General features: G+C 38.3%; 3 protein-coding genes and 1 long non-coding RNA gene across 7 annotated transcripts; 3 read left to right on the top strand and 1 right to left on the bottom strand.

The window, feature by feature from the left end:
* Positions 1-284: 284 nt before the first annotated feature.
* LOC112179963 lies at positions 285-13,757 on the top strand. 4 transcript variants are annotated; one of them, XR_005802596.1, is made up of 4 exons: positions 292-679; positions 2,494-2,740; positions 3,020-3,172; positions 11,737-13,757. It is a non-coding gene; the product is annotated as an uncharacterized LOC112179963 (long non-coding RNA). The 4 variants fall into 4 exon arrangements; XR_005802595.1 differs by lacking the exon at positions 11,737-13,757 and having other exon boundaries at positions 285-679; positions 3,020-8,621; XR_002928007.2 differs by lacking the exon at positions 11,737-13,757 and having other exon boundaries at positions 2,565-2,740; positions 3,020-8,621.
* Positions 13,758-15,333: 1,576 nt separating this feature from the next.
* LOC112179962 lies at positions 15,334-17,457 on the bottom strand. The gene is made up of 3 exons (XM_024318446.2): positions 17,325-17,457; positions 16,243-17,037; positions 15,334-16,143 (listed from the first exon to the last, which is right to left on the bottom strand). The coding sequence occupies exons 2-3, from the start codon at positions 16,610-16,612 to the stop codon at positions 15,818-15,820; spliced, it is 696 nt and encodes a 231-aa protein (XP_024174214.2). The 5' UTR covers positions 16,613-17,037; positions 17,325-17,457; the 3' UTR covers positions 15,334-15,817.
* Positions 17,458-19,642: 2,185 nt separating this feature from the next.
* On the top strand, positions 19,643-21,366 carry LOC112177807. Its single transcript, XM_024316058.2, has 3 exons — positions 19,643-19,875; positions 20,163-20,914; positions 21,014-21,366. The coding sequence occupies exons 2-3, from the start codon at positions 20,170-20,172 to the stop codon at positions 21,337-21,339; spliced, it is 1,071 nt and encodes a 356-aa protein (XP_024171826.1). The 5' UTR covers positions 19,643-19,875; positions 20,163-20,169; the 3' UTR covers positions 21,340-21,366.
* On the top strand, positions 21,359-22,699 carry LOC121050297. The gene is made up of 4 exons (XM_040509848.1): positions 21,359-21,933; positions 22,024-22,154; positions 22,242-22,303; positions 22,464-22,699. Exons 1-4 carry the CDS (start codon positions 21,522-21,524, stop codon positions 22,609-22,611), a joined length of 753 nt encoding a protein of 250 aa, XP_040365782.1. The 5' UTR covers positions 21,359-21,521; the 3' UTR covers positions 22,612-22,699.
* Positions 22,700-22,949: the final 250 nt, after the last annotated feature.

The raw sequence follows: 22,949 nt of genomic DNA, 5'->3' as shown, positions 1-22,949 counted from the left end.
TTAGAATTCGGCTCAAGTTTGAAAATATTAGGTCGGGCCTATGTACGTGCGATAAAAGAACATTTTCAATTTTATAAAGGGCCGGTGAGGTTCGAACGTCACGTGCATCCAATTCAGAATTTTTTGTTTTGTTTTTTTTGGTGAGGCTGGCAATTCAGCTGTTACACACTATAGACCTATAGTAGCTAGTTGATTCCACTCGACAAAAGTAAAGAACCCTATTTTCTTCCTCTACTGGGTTTCTGGTACGAATCATCCTCCTCCTCTTCTTTATTTCTTTCTTCTGTCGGAGTATGGTACGTCCGCTCCTCCCTGTCTCCTACTTCACATACAATGCTAGCTATACAATACTCGTAAGATTTTAGATTGGATATGGGGTCCCAGATATGATTTTGGATTGGTAGCCAAGGATTCGTTTTATCCAAATCCTTCCTCCATCTCTATAAAAGTGCCCCACTCGAAAGCTCATATAGTGCTGTATAACAGTGTAAGCTTCAGCTAACATAAAGTAAATTTATTCTATCAGGCCTTCCTTATCATCAGTTGCTCACATAATATATGCAGTAGGAGCCAAAACTGTATTATTTAACATGCTGCAGGTTAGTAGTTCAAGCTTCAGAGGATAATAAGCTCGAGTTATGGAGCATTCCAACAATCGCTCCACCGAGAGAAGGTTAAGGTTAGTTTTCTTCCTCTACTATATTTCTTAATTTGTTTTGTATCTGCAGTAATTTTTTTATTATTTCACCAGTGAAACTTCATTATTTCTGTTGGAGCCAAACAATTTCATCAAATGTTTGTTCTACTTTTGATGATTTCGTCTGAGTTATCTTCAGATTTTCTTCAGGATGTCTTGTTTAACATACCACCCATTGTGTATTTAATTTGTTGTTCATGGCTGAGCTACCAAGTTACCTACAGAACACCACTGTAGAAAACCAAAGGAACACCATGCCTCATGTCTGCTGCAAATTCAAAAACAATAATTGCTAGCCCCCAACTTCTCATAATCATTAAATTAGTATAATTCTTTGTTTTATTAGGCTCAAAACAAGCCAGAAATTAAAAAAAAAAAAAATTGATCGAGTTTGAGAAAAAGTCAAAGATAGAGTCAAAAGGTTCATCAAATCGGTTAGAAAAAGCAAAAACTAAAGTTTTGAGGATCTCATGTCTACAATGGAGTTTTTCAAACGAAGTGGACATCGGAGCGTGTCTTGTCCACCCATTGGAATTGAAAAGAGTCGGTAACAAAAAAGCAGCTACCCGCAACTTTTTCTCATCTCTGTTCTCAAATAAAAACATAGCAAACAGTGGCGTAGTAAGAAACCTTACTTAGAATGGTCAAATTTTATTAACTAACAAATCAAACTCTTTTTCATTAGACTAACACAATCTTTTGCCAACAAAAGAAAAGACATAATATAATTTTTTTAAGAGGATCAAGTTGAGGTGTCCTGATTAGCTTAGACAACTATTTGTTGAATATGCTAGTAGTTTGGGTCAGCAAATATAAATTTTGGTAAAGCTCCTTATTCTTTAGTTCTTTACTGAAAATTGTAAGGATTTGGTACGTATACCAATTTGGCTAAGATTACCGATGTGAAGGCATTGGAAATTATTAAGGTCTCAAGTATGATTTTGGAAGGTCTAAGTAAGAAGTATATAATTAAAGATATTAGACACCGGTTTGCTGCTCCTTGTTTCCCAGGTCGGTGTTCTAATTCATTGAATGCCAAATTGCTTGAAGACTTCGGAGGGAATCCAGGCATAACTCCTTGTGATGGAGTCTTTCGTGTTGCTACTGGCTAATATTTAATAAGTTGGTTTTTGTCAAGCCTTAGGTGTTTGAAATGCTCTCTACTCAGAGTTCATGGCTATTATTATTGGTGTTGAATTTTCTTATCATCTTGGTTGGCATGCTCTTTAGCTAAAAGGCCATTCCACGAGTGCGTTTGCTAGTTTAAATTCTTCTAATTTTTCTCTCCATCGCCTCTACGAGTTCATTGCCGAAATTGCTTAGCTCGAATAAGAGTTGTGCAGTTTCGCTGCTCCTACATTTATAGGGAGGGGTAATTTGTTAGCTGATTCAATGACAAATCTAGGTTGAGGTTTTCTATCCCTAGCTTTGTTACGCCTCTGATGGATATACATACTTTGCTGCACGAGGATGTTACGGAAATTCCTCATCTTCGTAAGAAGTAAAATTTTCCAACTTTTTATGTGTGTCTCACTCTAAAAACATATTATGGTTATCAATTAAATTAAATTTATTAATATAAATAAGATTATCAAAACATCAAATTTATTGTTTAATTTATTAAATTTTGATTTGGAACATCTTCAACTTTATTATTTAATTATAATATAAATATTTTAGGATATTACGTTATTTTTTTGTTTTATTGTTCGATTTTGAGTTTATAATTTTAGTTTCGAAAAATTCTTATGAATTTTTTTTTTTGAATGCGTTCTATAATTTGATCCCAACTGTAGTTCACCTTAAGTTTGAAAATATCAAGTTCGGGCCTTTGTACGATAAAAGAACATTTTCAAATTTTATAAAGGGCCGGATGGGGTTCGAACGTCTCACTGCTCGTGCCTCTCTTGATGCTTAACCACTGGCAATACAGATTTTTCGGTGAGGCTGGCAATTCATCAGTTGTTACACAGTAAAGTAGCTATAGTTGCTTCCACTCGACAAAAGTAAAGAACCATTTTTTCTTCCTCTGCTGCGTTTCTGGTACGAATCATCCTCCTCCTCTTCTTTATTTATTTTTTCTGTCGGAATCCTGTACGCCCCCACCTCCCTGCCCCTACTTCACATATGCTAGCTATACAATACTCATAAGATTTTAGATCGGATATCGGGGTCCCAGATATGATTTTGGATTGGTAGCCAAGGATTCGTTTTAATCCAAATCCTTCCCCCCTCTCCATGCAAGTGCTCCACTAGAAGCTTATATAGGGCTGTATAACAGTGTAAGCTTCAACTAACATAAAGGTAAATGTATTCTATCAGGCCTTCCTTATCATCAGTTGCTCATCTAATATATGAGCTGGAGCCGAAACTGTATTATTTTAACAAGCTGCGGGTTAGTAGTTCAAGCTTCAGAGGATAATAAGCTCGAGTTATGGAGCATTCCAACAATCGCGCCACCGAGAGAAGGTTGAGGTTAGTTTTCCTCCGGTACTATATTACTTAATTTTTTTTGTATCTGCAGTAATTTTTTATTTTATTTCACCAGTAAAACTTCATTATTTCATCAAATGTTTGTTCTACTTTTGATGATCACGTCTGGGTTACCCACAAATTTTCTTCAGGACGTTAAACAAAGACATACCACCCATTGTGTATTTAATTTATTGTTCATGGCTGAGATACCAAGAGACATAAAGAAAAAGAACACTGTAGAAAACCAAAGGAACACCACGCCTCATGTCCTGCTGCAAATTCAAAAACAATAATTGGTGGGGCCCAGCTCATAATCATTAGATTAGTATAATTCTTTGTTTTCTTACCGCAAGTTCACCAGATATAATTCTTTGTTTTCTTAAAACAAGTTCACCAGTTGGGGGTAAAGGTCAAGGTTACTGGGTTACTGGATCAAGACACTGTTCACTGCCACTGGACATGTGTTTCCACCAGTTCTGTTTCTTGACATGGTAGTTACTGTTCATTGAATTTTTTTATTTTATTTATTATAAAATTGATATATAATTGATTTAAATAGATGGTAATTATGGACATTTATAGATAATTGATTAGAATGGATAACAACATTTGTCGAAGAGTAGCTTGATTTGGCATTCGGTGTCAAAATTGTGATTGCTATAGCTTTTCGGAAAGGGAATGACACTAGGAAGAGAACTCGTTGTTTCGCCACGATGTGTGGGTTTATCGGGCTTTTGGGATTATTTTGGGCCTCAAAACTGCAATTTACTATTTTTCTAATATTTTCGGTGGACAAATTATGAGCCACCTACATTTATTGACAATTTTTCTTGAAATGGGTGAAGCAACCACCGACAATTTTTTTTAAAAAGATTGAAACAACCACCGACAACATTGAACGAACCAGATCATTTGCATACTATTCAATCTAACGGTTATTGTGAATGTAATCTTATCTAAGATTTTGGATCAAATTATATAGAAGTAGGTGTCGACACGTGTCTTTATCATCTGATCACATTTGATGGGAAAAATGTCAATAAATAGAGAAAGAGCCAACACTCTATTCACACAATCTGATATTGACAAATCTCTTCCTTTTTCATATCTCCGGAATTAACACATTTCCTTTCTTTCTCTTATTTCAACGAAAATATTGTGGGCTAAGATTCGATAGTCTCGAGATGAAGATTATGAAGAGATGTGTACGACTAATGCCATTGTGATCGTAGCAGTCACTGAAGCTGAATCTGGTAATCAAACACAACAATGGGGTTCTTGACCGGGTCATGCACCGAATGTGGAGCGATTTAGGGAAGCAAGAGGCAAAAACATGATGGAAGATTACCTTGTTGAATGTCCAGTTTTCAATGATGAGGAATTCCGAACACGCCACAGGATGAGTCACAATGTTTTCAACCACATCTCCGGTGACCTTTGCCGCTATGATCAGTACTTTGTCCAGAAATCAGATGTTGCTAAGAAAGTCGGACTACTTCCGGAGTAGAAAATGACATTTTCCTTACGAATGCCTATTTACGGTGCTGGCATAGATCAATGCGTTGAGTATTTTCGGATGGCGAAATCTACCTCCATCGAGGCTTTTCAACGATTTACAAGAGGAGTCGTTAATCTGTACTCGGCAGAATACCTTCGCGCTCCTACTCAGGCCGATCTCAGAAGACTGCTCGCCAAAGCTGAGAGAAGAGGTTTTCCTGGAATGATTGGAAGCATCGACTGCATGCATTGACAATGGAAGAATTGCCCAACCGGTTGGGCTGGAGAATACAACGGTCGAAAACGTATCCCAACTATCATCCTCGAAGTAGTCGCATCGTACTACACATTGATATGGCACGCCTTCTTTGGAATGTTCGGGGCATGCAACGACCTCAATGTCCTGGCAAAGTCCCCATTGTTTGACGAGCTTACTGCTGGTCGAGCACCTCAGATCCAATTTCAAGTGAATAACATAATTCACAATTTAGGTTACTATTTCGCTGACGGTATCTATCTTAGATGAGCAACTTTCGTGAAATCAATTCCAAGGCCTACTCGACCTAAGGATCTGAAGTTTTTCCAAGCTCAAGAGGGGTACAGGAAGGATGTGGAAAGATGTTTTGGTATGTTACAATCGCGCTTTAGTATTATTAGAGGAGCTGCTCGTGAATGGGATAGAGAAGACCTTCTATACATCATGTTAACTTGTATTATATTACACAACATGATAATCGAAGATGAAAGACTAGAGGATAGCGATGAGAAATTAGAGTCCGATGAAGAAGAGGAGAACAATATGAGGCCCAGGTTGGCTACGGTTTGGGATGGACCGACCGATGATGACTTTGATCCTGTTGGTAGAGATGGTTATTATTTCAACGGATTTATGGATCGATATGATGCCAATGGTACAAGAGCGGTTTGAATAATGACCATCTCTACCAACAGGATCAAAGTCAATCACCGGTCGGTCCTTCCCAAACCGTAGCCAACCTAGGCCTTATATTGTTTTTCTCTTCTTCATCGGACTCCAATTCCTCATCGCTGTCCTCTAGTCTTTCATCCTTGACTATCATGTTGTGTAATATAATATAAGTCAACATGATGTATCGAAGGTCTTCTCTATCCCACCCACGAGCAGCTCCTCTAACAATTCTAAAGCGCGACTATAAAATACCAAAACATTTTTCCACATCCTTCCTGTGCCCCTCTTGAGCTTGAGAAAACTTCAGATCATTGGGTCGAGTAGGCCTTGGAATTGATTTCACGAAAGTCGCCTATCTAAGAAAGATACCATCAGCGAGATAGTAACCTAAATTGTGAATTATGTTATTCACTTGAAATTGGATATGAGGTGCTCGACTAGTAGTAAGCTCGTCAAACAACGAGGACTTTGCCAAGACGTTGAGGTCGTTGCATGCCTCGGGCATTTCAAAGAAGGCGTGCCATATCCATGTGTTGTACGATGCGACTACTTCGAGGATGATAGTAGGGATACGTTTTCGACCTCTGTATTCTCCAGCCCAACCAGTTGGGCAATTCTTCCATTGCCAATGCATGCAGTCGATGCTTCCAATCATCCCAGGAAAATCTCTTCTCTCAGCTTTGGCCAGCAGTCTTCTAAGGTCGGCCTGAGTAGGAACGCGGAGGTATTCTGCCGAGTACAGATTAACGATTCCTCTTGTAAATCGTTGAAAAGCCTCGATAGAGGTAGAATTCGCCATCCGAAAATACTCGGCGCATTGATCTGCTCCAGCACTGTAAGCAAGCATTCGTAAGGAACATGTCAGCTTCTGCTCCAGAAGTAGTTCGATTTTTTTGGCAGCATATGATTTCTGGACAAAGTACCGGTCATAGTGACAAAGGTCATCAGAGATGCGGTTGAAAACATTGTGACTCAACCTATACCGTGTTCTGAATTCCTCATCATTGAAAATTGGACGTTCAACAAAGTAATCTTTCATCATTTTTTTGCCTCTTGCTTCCCTAAATCGTTCCTCGTTCGATGCACGACCCGTCGAGAACTCCGTCGTCGTGTTTGATTACCAGATTCAGCTTTAGTGATTGCTGCGATCACAATGACATTAGTTGTACACATCTCTTCATCTCGAGACTGTCGAATCTTAGCCCATAATTTCTTCATTGAAATGAAAGAAGGAAAGGAAATGTGTTAATTAATTCGAGAGATATGAAAAAGGAGGAGATTTGCCAATATCAAATTGTGTGTGAATGGAGTGCTGCATCTTTCTCTCTTTATTGACATTTTCCCCATCAAACGTTATCATATGATAAGGACACGTGTTGACACCTACTTCTATGTAATATGATCCAAAATCTTAGATAAGATTACATTTACAGTAACCGTTAAATAGAATAGTATGCAAATGATCTAGTTCGTTCAAAGTTGTCGGTGGTTGTTTCATTCTTTTCAAAAAAAATTATCGGTGGTTGCTTCACCCATTTCCAGAAAAATTGTCAGTAAATGTAGGTGGTTCATAATTTGTCCACTGAAAATATTAGAAAGATAGTAATAAATTGCAGTTTTGAGGCCCAAAACTATCCCGAAAAACCCCATACTCATGGCAAAGAGACAATTTCTCTTCCTATTGTCATTCCCTTTCCGAAAAGCTATAGCAATCACAATTCTTACACCGAATGCCAAATTGGAAGCAAACTGAATGCCAAATCAAGCTACTCTTCGACAAATGTTGCCATACGTTTTACATCAGTTATCCATAAATGTCCATAATTATCATATATTTACATCAAATATATTTCAATAATTTTTTTTTCAATGAAAAGTAACTGCCATGTCAAGAAGCAGAACGGGTGGAAATACATGTCTAGTGGCAGTGAATAGTGTCTTGACCCAGTGACCTTGACCTTTACCTCCAATGGGTGAATTGGCTCTTAGGGTCAATGCAAGCCAAAAAAAAAAAAAAAAAGATTGAGTTTGAGATAAAGTCAAAAGCTGCATCAGATCGGTTGGAAAAAGCAAAACTAAAGTTTTGAGGATCTCATGTCTACAAAAATTAACATAAGATTTCAAGCGAAGTGGACGACCAAGTGTGTCTTGTCCAAGCCTGCCTATGACATTGATTTTGTGTTTGTTTTTTAATGTTTGTTTCCTTGCATCAGATCTCTAGGTCATGACACGGTTTATTTAATTTGTTTATTGTAAATGAGAAATATATTATGTAAATAAATAGTAATGATAAACATTTTTGGAAAACCTATCAACAAAGTCAATAAGTAATGGTTGCACGCGGGGACGGGAGTGTGGTGGTTGTTTGGCTGCTCTATTTTTTATGTTTTTTTCCTTGCATCAGATCTCTAGGTCATGCATGACACGATTCATTTAATTTATTTATTATAAAAGAAATATATTATGTAAATAAATAGTAATGATGAACATTTTTGGGAAAACCTATCGACAAAGTCAATTAGTAATTTAGGTGAAGGAAAAAAAGGCACTGAAATTTTTTTTTGGCTAGACAAATTATGAGCCACCAACACTTTTATTATTCAAACAACCAATGTCAATTTTTTTCAAAAGTGGGAAGCAATGATGGACAACTTTGAACGAACTAAATCACTCGCACACTATTTAATCTGACGGTAATTGTCTATGTAATTTTATCTAACATTTTGGATAAGATTACAAAGATTGTAATGTTGACATGTGTCATTATCAACTTATCATGTTTTGTATGAAAAATGTCAATAAATAGAGGAAATTTATGCACTTCATTCACTCACAATCTAATTTTAGCAAATCTTTATCTTTTTCATATATCTAGCATTACACATTTCATCTTATTCGCTCATTTCAATAAAGAGGTGGTTGAATAAAATTACAAAGTCCTAGGATGAAGATGATGAAGTAATGATGACCAATAATGTCATTGTGATCGAAGTAGTTGCTGAATCTACAAAACCATACTCAAATGCGCAGTTCTCATCCAAGTCGTGCACCAAACGAGGAGAGTGGAATTGGTGAGAAAAAACCCAAATGTTAGGAAAAAACCTAGAAGGAAGTAGTAACTTGTGGTCCCGGTGGTAAATCGCAAGTGGCGCGATGAATCTGTTGGTCAGTTTGGTTGCCCCGTCGAAATATTTAACCTTAGAAGTAAGTTTATCTCCCCAAAGAATTTTGAATCCTAAGGTCTTTAGTATCAGGTAGTGTTTCAGAAACTATGATGAGCTGTGAAGAATGGTCTTCTTATAATTTGACTGAAATTGGAGGAAACTGAAAATTACCAAAGAAAAGTTATAATGAAATTCACAAAGTATGTACTTTTGATTTTAGAACATTATATTCAATTATAATCCAAGAACAAACAATTGAGATAGGACCAGACCATCAAGCTATTCAAATGTATACCCCTGATTTTTTTTTTTTTTTTTTTTAGGGCAACGGAAGACTAATCCATTAATGTAAATCATAACGACCTCACTCGGACAAGCATGAAGGGTACAGACACCCTTCATATTACAATGCAAGCTCATCAGAGAACTCAAAAACCAAAGGAAATACAAAAAACTAAAATCCGACAAAGAAACTACCAGCAAAAACAATAAACTAAAAAAAACAAGAACCCTATGGCTTCCAAAGTGTGACACCTCCTTGATTCCTTTGACGCTTAAGACCATTCTGGTGTATGTCGCCAAAACCAATGAGGCCCCATCACACCCTAGAAGACAGAGGGACTTCTCCTACTCGGACCAGGAAGCAGGCCAAGTTGCGACTCCCTCATGTATACCATGCATACTACCAGAACCCTCCTCAGTTGAGCCTAACACCATGGACTCAGAGCCACCACACACAGACGCCGCCGACTTAATCTTGTTTCTCTGTCCCTGAGGCCTACCTTTCTTCTTATAAACCTTGGGAGGTGACGACACCTTCACCTCCACCAAACCGTCAGAGGAAAAATCCAGACCAAGATTTTTCGATTGCAAAATGATCGGAGCAAGAGCTAGACTGTGTATTTTTCGATTGCAAAGTGATCGGAGCAAGAGCTAGACTGTGTTTAGCTCTCTTACCATCCTTAGTGTCCTCCTCCTGCCTAGGGCAGCGCACCCTCACTACTGGAACAGAAGCATACGTGCCCTCAGACCTAGGCAAAGTCACCAACGCTGGAAGAGGACGGATCTGCACGTGTCTCTTCTTCAGCAAGTTAGGAACTTTAAAGGTCGAAAGCAAGGAAGGAGAGGGTTGGGAGTTAGCCCTAAACTCGAGGGTTGGGAGAGCTGACCCCGGAGCCTGCTACGAGCCCTCCTCCACCACAGTGTCGGTTTCCGACTCATCCCTAGAACACCGCTGCTCGCCATGATTCAAGAGAGCGCACAGCCTGCAGCTCATACTGGAAGCGCAGCATTAGGACGTCAGTGGGAGAAACCCTGACCTTATGATCCAAGCGCACCGGGTCATTGATGGATAGAGTAAGCTAGACCCGAGCTTCCCCACGACGAAGAGCCAAACGATCCACCTCCAAAACCTCTCCAATCGTCCCTCCTACCAGCCTGACCGTGAGTTCAGTCAAGATACCCGGTGGGATGCCTTGAAGCACAACCCAGATCCAAACAAAATCAAACTTCACCTCAGCAATCTCCGAGAATCCATCATAGTCATTCAGTAGAATCACAGCCCGTTAAAAGCCTAACGGGCCTCCCTTCTTCACTCGCGCAACATCACGTTCATTGGTGAACGTAAACATAAATTGGTCACCCCGAGTTTGGACCTCCACTGTCCCCGTCAGTCTCCATATGGATCTCACCGCACTTCGAAACGAATCCAAGACCACCGCCCTACAAGTGTTGAGTTTCCCCACCAAATAAAAATGGCGAGCAAGAAACTCCTTCCCCGGAACCCTAAGGTTCCACAAGTCCACCGGTTCTTCACCATCTCTGAGCGCCAACTTGGTCACTAGCTTGGTAGTCATGGAGGCAATAGCAGCAGCCATGAAGCGGGATGCCGCACAACTCGAAAATACTCAAAAACCCTAACCCTAGCAGAGTGAGAGAGGGGGAGTAAAAGTCGCGGTATATGTTTACTCCTGAAATATTAGTAGAACATAAAAAGAAGTTATACAAATATTTATAAATAGGAGTGGTACAAATAGGAATTCAGCCTTTAACTAGAAATGGTCTCAAAACTTATGTCCTTGTTGCACTTCGGGACTGTAGACATAGAAACTTCGAAGACTCCATTTTAGGGTTAGTAGAGTCTAGTCTTTATAATGGCCCAATCTACTTTGAATGTTTTCAAATTTTCCTGTATCACTTAGCGATTCAGGACTTCAAAAGTATTTAACTCTAAACATCAAAACCCACGGTTATGATATGTCTCCAGAAGAATAACTCCTGGCTGTCATTTACCGGATCCACTACAGAGTGATGACTATTTTATTGAATGCAAAAGCAAAATCTACAGATCCCAAAGGTCAAAGTCTTTTGTTAGAAACAGATATGAAAAGGTCAAATGTTATTATTCCTAAAATGGACTGATATTGAGCTTCCCTCAGGATGGAAACTTGATGAAGCAGTTCCTTCAAAACCAATAGAAAATCAACAATTAGATTATATCTGCCAAAATTTAGATGGAAGTGTAAGCAGTTCTTGGGTAAGTTTGATTTGGCCAATAAAGCTGCTTTCTTCGATTCTTGAACGAAATTGCTCTCGCAACTCCTTGGGGACTTGCTAGGTTTCATTAGGTTGTTGTCCAAGAGATCTAGGAATTCTTTTTTGCAGTATTCTAACAATTTGTTATTCATCTGGATTGGTCTTGCCTAATATATCTGCCAAAATTCATATGGAAGTGTTGTCCAAAAGGTCAAACAAAAATTAAAACAAATATATGGTAATGAAATTCCTTATTAATCTACTTGTTGATTTTCTATTGGTTTTGGAGGAACTGCTTCATCAGGTTTCCATTATGAGAGAAGTTCAATGTCAGTCTATTTTATCATTTTAGAAATAATAACAATTGACTTTTTCATCTCTGTTTCTAACAAAAGAGTCTGACCTTTGGGATCTGTAAATTTTGCTTCTGCATTCAACAGAGTAGTCATCACTCTATCGTGGATCCGGTAAATGACAGCCAGGGGTTGTTCTCCTGTAGACATATCATAATGGTGGGTTTTGATGTTTAAAGTTAAAGACTTTTGAAGTCCTGGATCGCTAAGTGACATAGGAAAATTTAGAAAACATTCGAAGTGGGCTGGGCCGTTACAAAGACTAGACTCTACTAACCCTAAAATGGAGTCTTCAAAGTTTCTGTGTCTACAGTCGTGAAGTGCAACAAAGATAGAAGTTTTGAGACCATTTCTAATTAAAAATTGAATTCCTATCTGTACCGCTCCTTTGTGTAAATATTTGTATTTCTTCTTTTTATGTTGTACTAATATTTTTGGGGTAAACAATTGAATAGTTTGATAACTGATCCTATCTCAATTGTTATTTCTTGGGTTTTAATTGAATATAACGTTTTGAAATCAAAAGTTTCTATTTTGTAAATTTCATTATAACTTTTCTTTGGTAATTTTCAGTTTCCTACAATTTTAGTCAAACTATAAGAAGACCATTCTATACAGTTCATCATAGTTTTTGAAACACTATCTAATACCGAAGATAGGGATTCAAAAAGTTTTAGGGAGATACACTTACTTCTTAGGTTGAAGATTTCGACGGGGCACCCATTGTGCCACTTGCAATTACCATTGGAACCACAAGTTGCTATTTCCTTCTAGGCTTCTTCCTAAGGTTTGAGTTTTTTCTCACTAATTCTCTCAGGGAAGAAAGTGGCAAATTTTTGATGGAGGACTACTTTATTGAACGTTTAGTGTTCAAGTATGCTGAATTTGGACCACGCTACAGCATGAGTCACAATGTCTTCAACCGCATATCTCCTGACATTTTCAACTATGACTGATACTTTGTTCATAAATAAGATGCTACCAAGAAAGTTGGACTATTTTCGAAGTCGAAGATGACATCTTCCTTGCAAATGTTTGCATACGGTGCTAGGGCAGATCAATGCACTAAGTTTTGTTGGATGGCGAAATCTACCTCCATCTAGTGCCTTCAATGTTTTACATAAGGAATCGCTGCTGTCTACTTAAAAGAATATCTCTGTGCTCCTAATGCAGTCGACCTTAGAAGCCTTTTTGTCAAAACTAAGATAAGAGGTTTTTCAAGGATGATTGGGAGCATTGACTGTATTCACTGGCAATGAAAGAATTACCCAACCAATTGGGCTGGAGAATATAGTGGTCAAAAATATTTTCCCACTATCATCCTTGAAGTGGTCGCATCATATGACACTTGGATATGACACTAGTGAAAGGTGGTTGTGAGAATCTACTTGCTAAAGGTGGTTGCATATAGTATCCACCGAGAAAAGGTGTTTGAAAATTTGACCCACCTGTTATATTTTCATCTTCTCTATCCACTATCTTCTTTTGTTTTTTCTGACAATTTTTCTTTTTGGCGTCATCTGTCTTGTAAACAAAAAGCGAATTGGATACAAGTCAAATAAGACCAAAGAAATAGAAAACATGGCAAAAAAAGAAAAGAAAAAGAAGATAGCGGATAGAGAAGATAATGATACAACAGTGGGTGAAACTTTCAACAGCTTTCCTTCGTGGATACTATACACAACCATCTTTTGTCAGTGGATTCCCACAACCATCTTTCACCGGTGCCATATCCAAGTGTTAGACGATGCGACCACTTCAAGGATAATAAGAGGGAAATATTTTTGACCACTAGGTAGATTTCACCATCGAACAATACTCAGTGCATTTATTTGCCCAGCACTGTATACAAGCATTCTCAAGGAAGATGTCATCTACTGCTTCGAAAGTAGTCCAACTTTCTTGGTAGTAGCTAATTTCTTAACAAAGTATCAGTCATAGTGGCAAATGTCAGCATATATGAGTGTAGATACCTCTGCTAGCAAGGCTATTTTCTACATTATCAAGCATAAGTAACACCCTCTTAGAGGGGCCCACAAGCCATAGTAGGGCCCAACCGAGACATGCATCCCGTAGCCCTATGTTCAAGCTACGCTACGGTATCCGAAAGTGGCAAATACGTCGCCGGGAAGCCAACTTCCCGGCCTTGCGAAGTTGCCTTCACAAACATGCTTTCTAGACTAGAATAGTGATATTTGAGTCCCACATCGGAAACCATGTAAAGGAAGAGCATTCCTTCACCTATAAAAGGAATGCCTCCTCCCATGCACTTAAACATCCATCCCATTACACACTTTGTAATCCCCTTGGGCCGCAAGGCCCAACACACTAGTTAAGCTTTCAAGTGGACGTAGTCTCCCGCTCAGGCGGGAGACGAACCACTATACTTCTTGTGTCTCATTCTCTCTCTCTCTCTCTTTACTTATCGTTAATTAGATCCCCACGGATCCGAACGTTAACATTGGCGCCGTCTGTGGGAAGCTAACACAAGGGCTTCATCACCTACCACGAACTTTGACCCGTAAGCGTCGAGTCAACACTGGTTCAACATCAAATCAGGGCTGGTCAACGCCCACAAGGTTGGTCAACAGCGGTTAAACAATGGTCAACGACCATCTAAAAAAAATTTGGTCCAAATCTTCTCTGGACACCCATTTGCAGATTAGTTTACAGCATCAAATCAAAGCCTAGCTCCGCCGGCATCTTCAGAGAGGCTCTGCCAGGTTGCAAGACCACGAGCAAAGATCCGCTCCTCCAATCAGCAGCACCGCAGGAACTCCACAGCCGAACTTATCTTCCGTCGGACTTCACCACTGGGTGACCTCCACGGGTGGTCTCTGCTGAGCAATATATCCGCCGAGCAACATTTCCGCCGTCCATGATCCGCTCATGTCCCAAAGCTCCGCTCCGCTAGGAGCCACCGCCGACCAAAGCTACCACCGCTAGCCATCCTCCGCTGAACTCTGAGACTCCACCGAGCTCAAAGTCACGGCCATCTCCACTGAGCTCTGGGTCTCCGTCGAACTCCGAGTCCACTGCTCGGCCACACTCCGCCAAGTGTCCCATTGTCAGCCTTTGGGAATGGCTCCAAGTGCAAGCTAGCCAGGCAACACCGCTAGGAGCAAGGTTTTAAATATCGGTATTTTCATATCTATCGGTACTTTGAAAAATGGAGATATTTGATATATCGGGGATACAGTGTACAAAAATATCGTTTTTGGAAAAAGTCAATTTATTAGAAATTTAGAACTACATATAAATACATATGAATGTAAACTTCATCTACATCCAAAAAGGGACTCTAGGCGGTTGAAAAGCCGCTCGCTGGGCTACGAAAATGCAATAATCAAACCAAGACATATGACCCATATAGTGCGAATTGTAGTGATGAACATGATAGTTATAGATCTCTTTAGAGCTGCTGAGGGATAATAAGGATGAACCCAACTAGATGACTGATCATATACTTCTCCATATTGATTATATCCATAAGCATCATAACCAAATTGATTGTTGCCTTCATGAGATTCATTTGAGATCCCACTGCGCTCTGTGCCTAAACTGATAGAGTTAAAACTTAAGGCAATTGAAGAAACATCAGATGGGGTACTTTGATCATTAGTTGCACCTCTAGTCCTCCTCCCATATCGGGCCTTCTCTTGAGCACCATGACCAGCTGTTCTCACTCTGTGGTCTTCATCTTGGGTGGCATGATCAAAATTACCTTCACAGGTAAATTGGAATCCTCCATCCACAGAAGATTGTCCATATTCATATATTTCATGCCATCCCAAAATGTCCCATCGAGGACTCTTTTTTCTATCATTTTGCCATCTCTGACCTTACTCGCTGCATTCTCATTCCATGCGCTACTTGCAAACAATTTTCTCAAATCAGATTTCTTCTTCAAAATACTGTCGATGGCAATGTGATTTGTCGCAAATCGAGTTTTACTCGGTCGAATCAAATCTCCCTTCGTGATGCTCCTCATTTCAGCCAGTACCCAACCATGATTGTAGTTAGTTACACTTTGAGACCATTTGACGACAGTGGAAACAGTGTTTTGCTTCCCGATATCTTCAAATATCAAATCGATGCAGTGGGCAGCACACAGGATCCAGAATAGCGGATATTTTTTCTGTAGTTCCCTTCCGGCCTTTTTAAATGCTTATGCATTGTCAGTGACAATCCGGACAACATTTTCTGGTCCAACATCTTGGATAATCTCATCTAACAATAGTTCTATGTACTGAGCATTTTTTTTCATATGTGAAGCATCTATAGACTTCAAAAACACAGTTGAACCTTTTGAATACACCATGAAATTTAGAATAGACATTTTGGTTGGGCCAGTCCATCCATCACACATGATAGTGCATCCATATATTTTCCAGGTTTCTCTGTGAGTATCCACATACCTTTTCATTTCTGTGTACTCATTCTCTAAGTAACGAGTCTGAATTTCATAGGAGGTAGGAAGCTTTACACCAGGACCTAAACAAGAAAATTATTTATTTTATAGGAATATTCATTATATAAATTCTACTTAACATAATTGTCCATGAAGAAATATGTAAACACAATATAATTGACCTAGATTTCCAGCTGTAGTCAACATGTTTTGGAAATGTGGAGAATCAGCTTTGGTAAAAGGGACAGCATCATATATGTTGCATTTGGACACCATTGTTGCCAATAGTTCTCTACCACCTTTTAGTAATGATTTAATTGTGCTTTGTTTTGATCGACTATCTTTTGATGGCATTACTACTGGAGGCTCAGGAAATGAGTACCGATAGGTTTTTGATCGATCAACTTGTTGCGGTTGTTGACTGCTACTACCGCCTCTGGATTGGTTTGGAAATTGAAATCTTGCACTTCTACTACTCTGAGAGTTCTTATCACGATCTACGGTTGATCGTCTTACTGCAGCACGATAATCTTGTCGTTCTGCAGGGTGCATGTCTGGTGGATACTAAAATTGATTATCGTGCTGCAGGGTGCATGTCTGGTGGATACTGAAATCCATCATCATCATCATCATTGTCATCATCGTCATTGTACAGACTTATTTGATTGCCAAGATAATCATTGCGGAGTTCTTCTCTAATATCATCTTGAACAGCTGCCTTTTCTTGCTTAATAGAATCTTTTCTCTTTATCCATGTTATCACCTCTGTTTTGATCTCCGGTGGCACCTTATCACATTTCTTTACACTCTTGTGAGGATCATAACCCGATAAATGACTCTTCAATCTTGTAATTCCTCCACTTTTAAAAGTGGCAAAACAAAATATACATGTTGTACCATTTCGATTTCCTTCGACGAGAGTTGCGTACTTCCATGCTGGATCATTTCCACCTCTACCGCTGCTTGCCATTTTTAATCTAGCATATAAAAATGTACTAAAACAAGTAAATATTTATTGTAACATCAATTTCACGAAACTCTACTCTTACATAACTAAAAGGTTCTTGCTCAACCGAACTTGGAATATCACCCATAACAATTAACAACAACATTTTTTAGAAAATATGAATGTACTTTTTTTTAGGAATCAATAGATTTGATTACTTACATCAAGAAATCTAGAAAAGTACCGAAGTTTTAATCTAAATTACATTCTAATTTCATCAAAAAAATTCATTATAGAAAAGAAGTTGAAGTGTAATACCTCAATAAAGTTGAGAGAATGAGAGCAGATTGCTGAGACGAGGAGAGAGTGACTTGGTAGAGAGAGGTGAAAGACTGACGCTGATGTGCAAAGAGAGGTGAGAGTATTGAGTCTGAGAAACAAGAGAACTGGGTTATTGGGCAGAGATGAGGAGGGAAGGGGAGAAATGCAGAAAAGATGAGGAGGGAATGACATAAAAGAGAAGAAAAGGTGAGGAGAAAAGGGAAGAAAAGATGAGGAGGGCCGACAGAAAAGAGAAGAAAGAGAAGAGGAGAAAAGGAAAGAAAAGACAAAGAGGGTATGACAGAAAAGAGAAGAAAAGGGAAGAAAAGGTGGGGAGGGTCGGAGGGGACGACAGAAAAGAGGAGAAAATGGGAGAAAAATAGAGAATTGTCAGTTGCAGTTTGTTATATATATTATATATGTTTGATTTTTTTTAGAAGTACTATAACGTAGTGTATATATATAATCATTATTTTTTTCTCAAGATGTTGAGGTGTGTTGTAGCCCCCTCTCTGTCCATGCCTGAGTAGCCTGCTCTGAGTCTCTTTATGCATGTTATTCACCTATTCCATTTGATAGTTACTTTAGCATTTGAAGTTTTAGCTTCTTTATACTATTCAACTACAGACTATACACTCACAGTGTGAGTAATAATAATGCCTCTCAGGTGGAGGAACTCGCCAACTAACAATAGAGGACAAACTAAGCATCTTCACCAACCAAGAAAGAGTAACTTGACGACCAAATTATTATTCAAGTCTCCCACCAATAATTTCTATGGGAAATTGGTAGGAAATTTCCTTCCCTGATCAATTTGGGGCCGCCGGCGGCACCAAGGTTCTAAATCTCTGCGATATTTCCGATATATCCCCCGATATCTCCTTTTTTCGACAGACCGATATATCTAGGGGGGTAAATATCTTATATGTCACCGTTTCTGCGAAATTTCTCCGACATCGTCAAATATTCCTGATATATTAGATATTTGCGATATATCCCGATAAAGTGAAGAAATATCTATAAAATTTGAGGTAAAAATAAAAAAAAAAACTCAGTAATTCTCTAAATGAAAATCTGTGTGAAGAGAGATTTCCTAAAGGCAAATTTGAGTGAGGAGAAATCCCTTCAAGGTGAATCTAGGTGAGTAGAAAATCCCCTCAAGGTGAATCTAGGTGAGGAAAAAAATCCTCTCAAGGCGAATCTAGGTGAGGAGAATTGGATAAATATCCTTAAGGCGATTTTGGGTGAGAAGTAATTATCTAAAAGTCTAAATGCAAATCTGTGTGAGGAGAGATTTGGTACTGTGCAGTATGTGACTATTTCTGTAACTTTGTATGTAGTTTGTAATTCTGTAGTTGAATAATAGAAAAAAGATAAAGCCATAAAGGTTCAATTATTCAAATGAGGCCAAATGACATTGCAGAAGGAAGTCAAAGAACCATATATGGATGACATGATGAGAAGAGAGTGCAAAGTACGGAGTATTAAATTTTGGCTATGCATCTTGAAAAAGTGAGGAATAATGAAGCTACTGTGTAGTCTGTGTCTTAAACCTGAAATTTTTTTTTAGAAGTTGTCTCTTGTTTTAGTGGATCAACATAATTAAAAATAGAAAGTGATATATGATATGAAGCAAACTACAGATGGTTAAATAGTTAAATGTAATTCATCTTTTTATTTTATTTTATTTTATTAAGTGCAATGTTTATAAAACTATACAAAGGGCCCCAAATTGATCAGGGAAGGAAATTTCCTACCAATTTCCCATAGAAATTATTGGTGGGAGACTTGAATAATAATTTGGTCGTCAAGTTACTCTTTCTTGGTTGGTGTTGATGCTTAGTTAGTCTTCTATTGTTAGTTGGAGAGTTCCTCCACCTGAGAGGCATTATTATTACTCACACTATGAGTGTATAGTCTGTAGTTGAATAGTATAAAGAAGCTAAAAGTTCAAATGCTAAAGTAACTATCAAATGGAATAGGTGAATAACATGCATAAAGAGACTCAGAGCAGGCTACTCAGGCACGGACGGAGAGGGGGCTGCAGCACACCTCAACATCTTGAGAAAAAAATAATGATTATATATATAGACTACATTATAGTACTTCTAAAAAAAATTAAACATATATAATATATATAACAAACTGCAACCGACAATTCTCTATTTTTCTCCCATTTTCTCCTCTTTTCTGTCGTCCCTTTTGGCCCTCCCCATCTTTTCTTCCCTTTTCTTCTCTTTTCTGTCATCCCCTCTTTGTCTTTTCTTTCCTTTTCTCCTCTTCTCTTTCTTCTCTTTTCTGTCGGCCCACCTCATCTTTTCTCCCCTTTTCTCCTCACATTTTCTTCTCTTTTATGTCATCCCCTCCTCATCATTTCTGAATTTCTCCCCTTCCCTCCTCATCACTGCCCAATAACCCAGTTCTCTTGTTTCTCAGACTCAATACTCTCACCTCTCTTTGCACATCAGTGTCAGTCTTTCACCTCTCTCTACCAAGTCACTCTCTCCTCTTCTCAGCAATCTGCTCTCATTCTCTCAACTTTATTGAGGTATTACACTTCAACTTCTTTTCTATAATGAATTTTTTTGATGAAATTAGAATGTAATTTAGATTAAAACTTCGGTATTTTTCTAGATTTCTTGATGTAAGTAATCAAATATATTGATTCCTAAAAAAAAGTACATTTATATTTTCTGAAAAATGATGTTGTTAATTGTTATGGGTGATATTCCAAGTTCAGTTGAGCAAGAACCTTCTAGTTATGTAAGAGTAGAGTTTCGTGAAATTGATGTTACAATAAATATTTACTTGTTTTAGTACATTTTTATATGTTAGATTAAAAATGGCAAGCAGCGGTAGAGGTGGAAATGATCCAACATGGAAGTACGCAACTCCCGTCGAAGAAAATCGAAATGGTACAACATGTATATTTTGTTTTGCCACTTTTAAAAGTGGAGGAATTACAGGATTGAAGAGTCATTTATCGGGTTATGATCCTCACAAGAGTGTAAAGAAATGTGATAAGGTGCCACCGGAGATCAAAACAGAGGAGATAGCATGGATAAAGAGAAAATATTTTATTAAGCAAGAAAAGGCAGCTGTTCAAGATAATATTAGAGAAGAACTCTGCAATGATTATCTTGGCAATCAAACAAGTCTGTACAATGACGATGACGACAATGATGATGATGATGATGGATTTCAGTATCCACCAGACATGCACCCTGCAGAACGACAAGATTATCGTGCTGCAGTAAGACGATCAACCGTAGATCGTGATAAGAACTCTCAGTTTAGTAGAAGTGCAAGATTTCAATTTCCAAAACAATCCAGAGGCGGTAGTAGCAGTCAACAACCGCAACAAGTTGATCAATCAAAAACCTATCAGTACTCATTTCCTGAGCCTCCAGTAGTAATGCCATCAAAAGATAGTCGATCAAAACAAAGCACAATTAAATCATTACTAAAAGGTGATAGAGAACTATTGGCAACAATGGTGTCCAAATACAACATATATGATGCTGTCCCTTTTAACAAAGCTGATTCTCCACATTTCCAAAACATGTTGACTACAACTGGAAATCTAGGTAAATTATATTGTGTTTACATATTTCTTCATGGACAATTATGTTAAGTAGAATTTATATAATGAATATTCCTATAAAATAAATAATTTTCTTGTTTAGGTCCTGGTGTAAAGCTTCCTACCTCCTATGAAATTCAGACTCGTTACTTAGAGAATGAGTACACAGAAATGAAAAGGTATGTGGATACTCACAGAGAAACCTGGAAAATATATGGATGCACTATCATGTGTGATGGATGGACTGGCCCAACCAAAATGTCTATTCTAAATTTCATGGTGTATTCAAAAGGTTCAACTGTGTTTTTGAAGTCTATAGATGCTTCACATATGAAAAAAAATGCTCAGTACATAGAACTATTGTTAGATGAGATTATCCAAGATGTTGGACCAGAAAATGTTGTCCGGATTGTCACTGACAATGCATAAGCATTTAAAAAGGCCGGAAGGGAACTACAGAAAAATATCCGCTATTCTGGATCCTGTGTGCTGCCCACTGCATCGATTTGATATTTGAAGATATCGGGAAGCAAAACACTGTTTCCACTGTCGTCAAATGGTCTCAAAGTGTAACTAACTACATCTACAATGATGGTTGGGTACTGGCTGAAATGAGGAGCATCACGAAGGGAGATTTGATTCGACCGGGTAAAACTCGATTTGCTACAAATCACATTGCCATCGACAGTATTTTGAAGAAGAAATCTGATTTGAGAAAATTGTTTACAAGTAGTGCATGGAATGAGAATGCAGCGAGCAGGACCAGAGATGGCCAAAGGATAGAAAAAAGAGTCCTCGATGGGACATTTTGGGATGGCATGGAAGCAGTCCATAAAATATATAAGTCATTGTATAAGATTCTTCGAATTGTTGACACAGAAATTCAGCCAACCATGCCCATATTATATGATAAGTTTGAAAGAGTGAAACAACAAATATCACAGATGAGAGGAAAGAAATGGGTGCTTAAAATCATCAATGATCGATGGGATAACACATTAAGTCAACCATTGCATGCTGCAGGTATTATTTCTCTATCTCGAAATACGTTTGTATCTTGATAATTACTTAGTTAGATCTATGTTATATAACTTTTTGGTTTCTTGTTTGTAGCACATTTCTTAAACCCAAATTTTCATTATCGACATGATGTTGGTTATAGCCCACGTTTCACAAACTCTCTGGCAACAGTTGTCGAACAATTTAACATAAATGGAGAAATTGCGGATACATTTTTGGATGAGGTGACTTCTTATTGATGACAACCTTAAAAAAATTTGGGATTAGAAATGACTAATTTTCAAATGGTTAATGCATATTGTATGCTTTAGAGATGCAAAGGAATCATTTGGGTCAACCATAGCAAGAAAAGCAAGAGAAACCAGAAATACAGGTTTGTGGTATATCCTTATATGTATACATTAAAACACACACATACACACACATATAATTTCTTTAATAGAAAATGTTGATCTATTATAGTAGTAACTCATTGTAGTAGCTTTAGAGCTGATTGGTGGACACAATGTGGGTATTCTGCACCAAACATGCAGAAAATTGCAATGCGTATTTTGGCACAAACGGCTTCTTCTTCTGCGTGTGAGAGAAATTGGAGTATATTTGCTATTATTCATACCAAGCAAAGGAACCGTTTGGCATATCAGAAGTTGGAAAAGCTTGTATACTGCTACTACAACATGAAGCTGCAGCTGCGAGATAAATAGGCAAAGAATAATGTGGTCAATGAAAACAACTATATAGATCTACTTCATGTTGCAAGCGAGCCGCTTGATAATGGCATTGATCCACTTCATGATTGGATTATGCCTGCACACCTCGATGATGAAGCTGGAAAACCTCTTCCACAAGTTGTAGAAACTGCAACTAATGCTGGAATCAACGTAGAGAGAGTCTTATCTGAAGAAGTTGTTAAAAACCCAGAAGATAATTCAGATAGTTCTGATGATGGTGGAGAGGGTGGAAGCGGAACATGTGGTGGAGGTGAAAGATATGAATATGGACAATCTTCTGTGGATGGA

This window comes from Rosa chinensis, chromosome 7, assembly GCF_002994745.2.
Source record: "Rosa chinensis cultivar Old Blush chromosome 7, RchiOBHm-V2, whole genome shotgun sequence".
NCBI classification, from domain to species: domain Eukaryota; kingdom Viridiplantae; phylum Streptophyta; class Magnoliopsida; order Rosales; family Rosaceae; genus Rosa; species Rosa chinensis.
The sequence above is the reverse complement of the archived record's forward strand: the minus strand, read 5'-3'. Positions and strand labels throughout refer to the sequence as shown.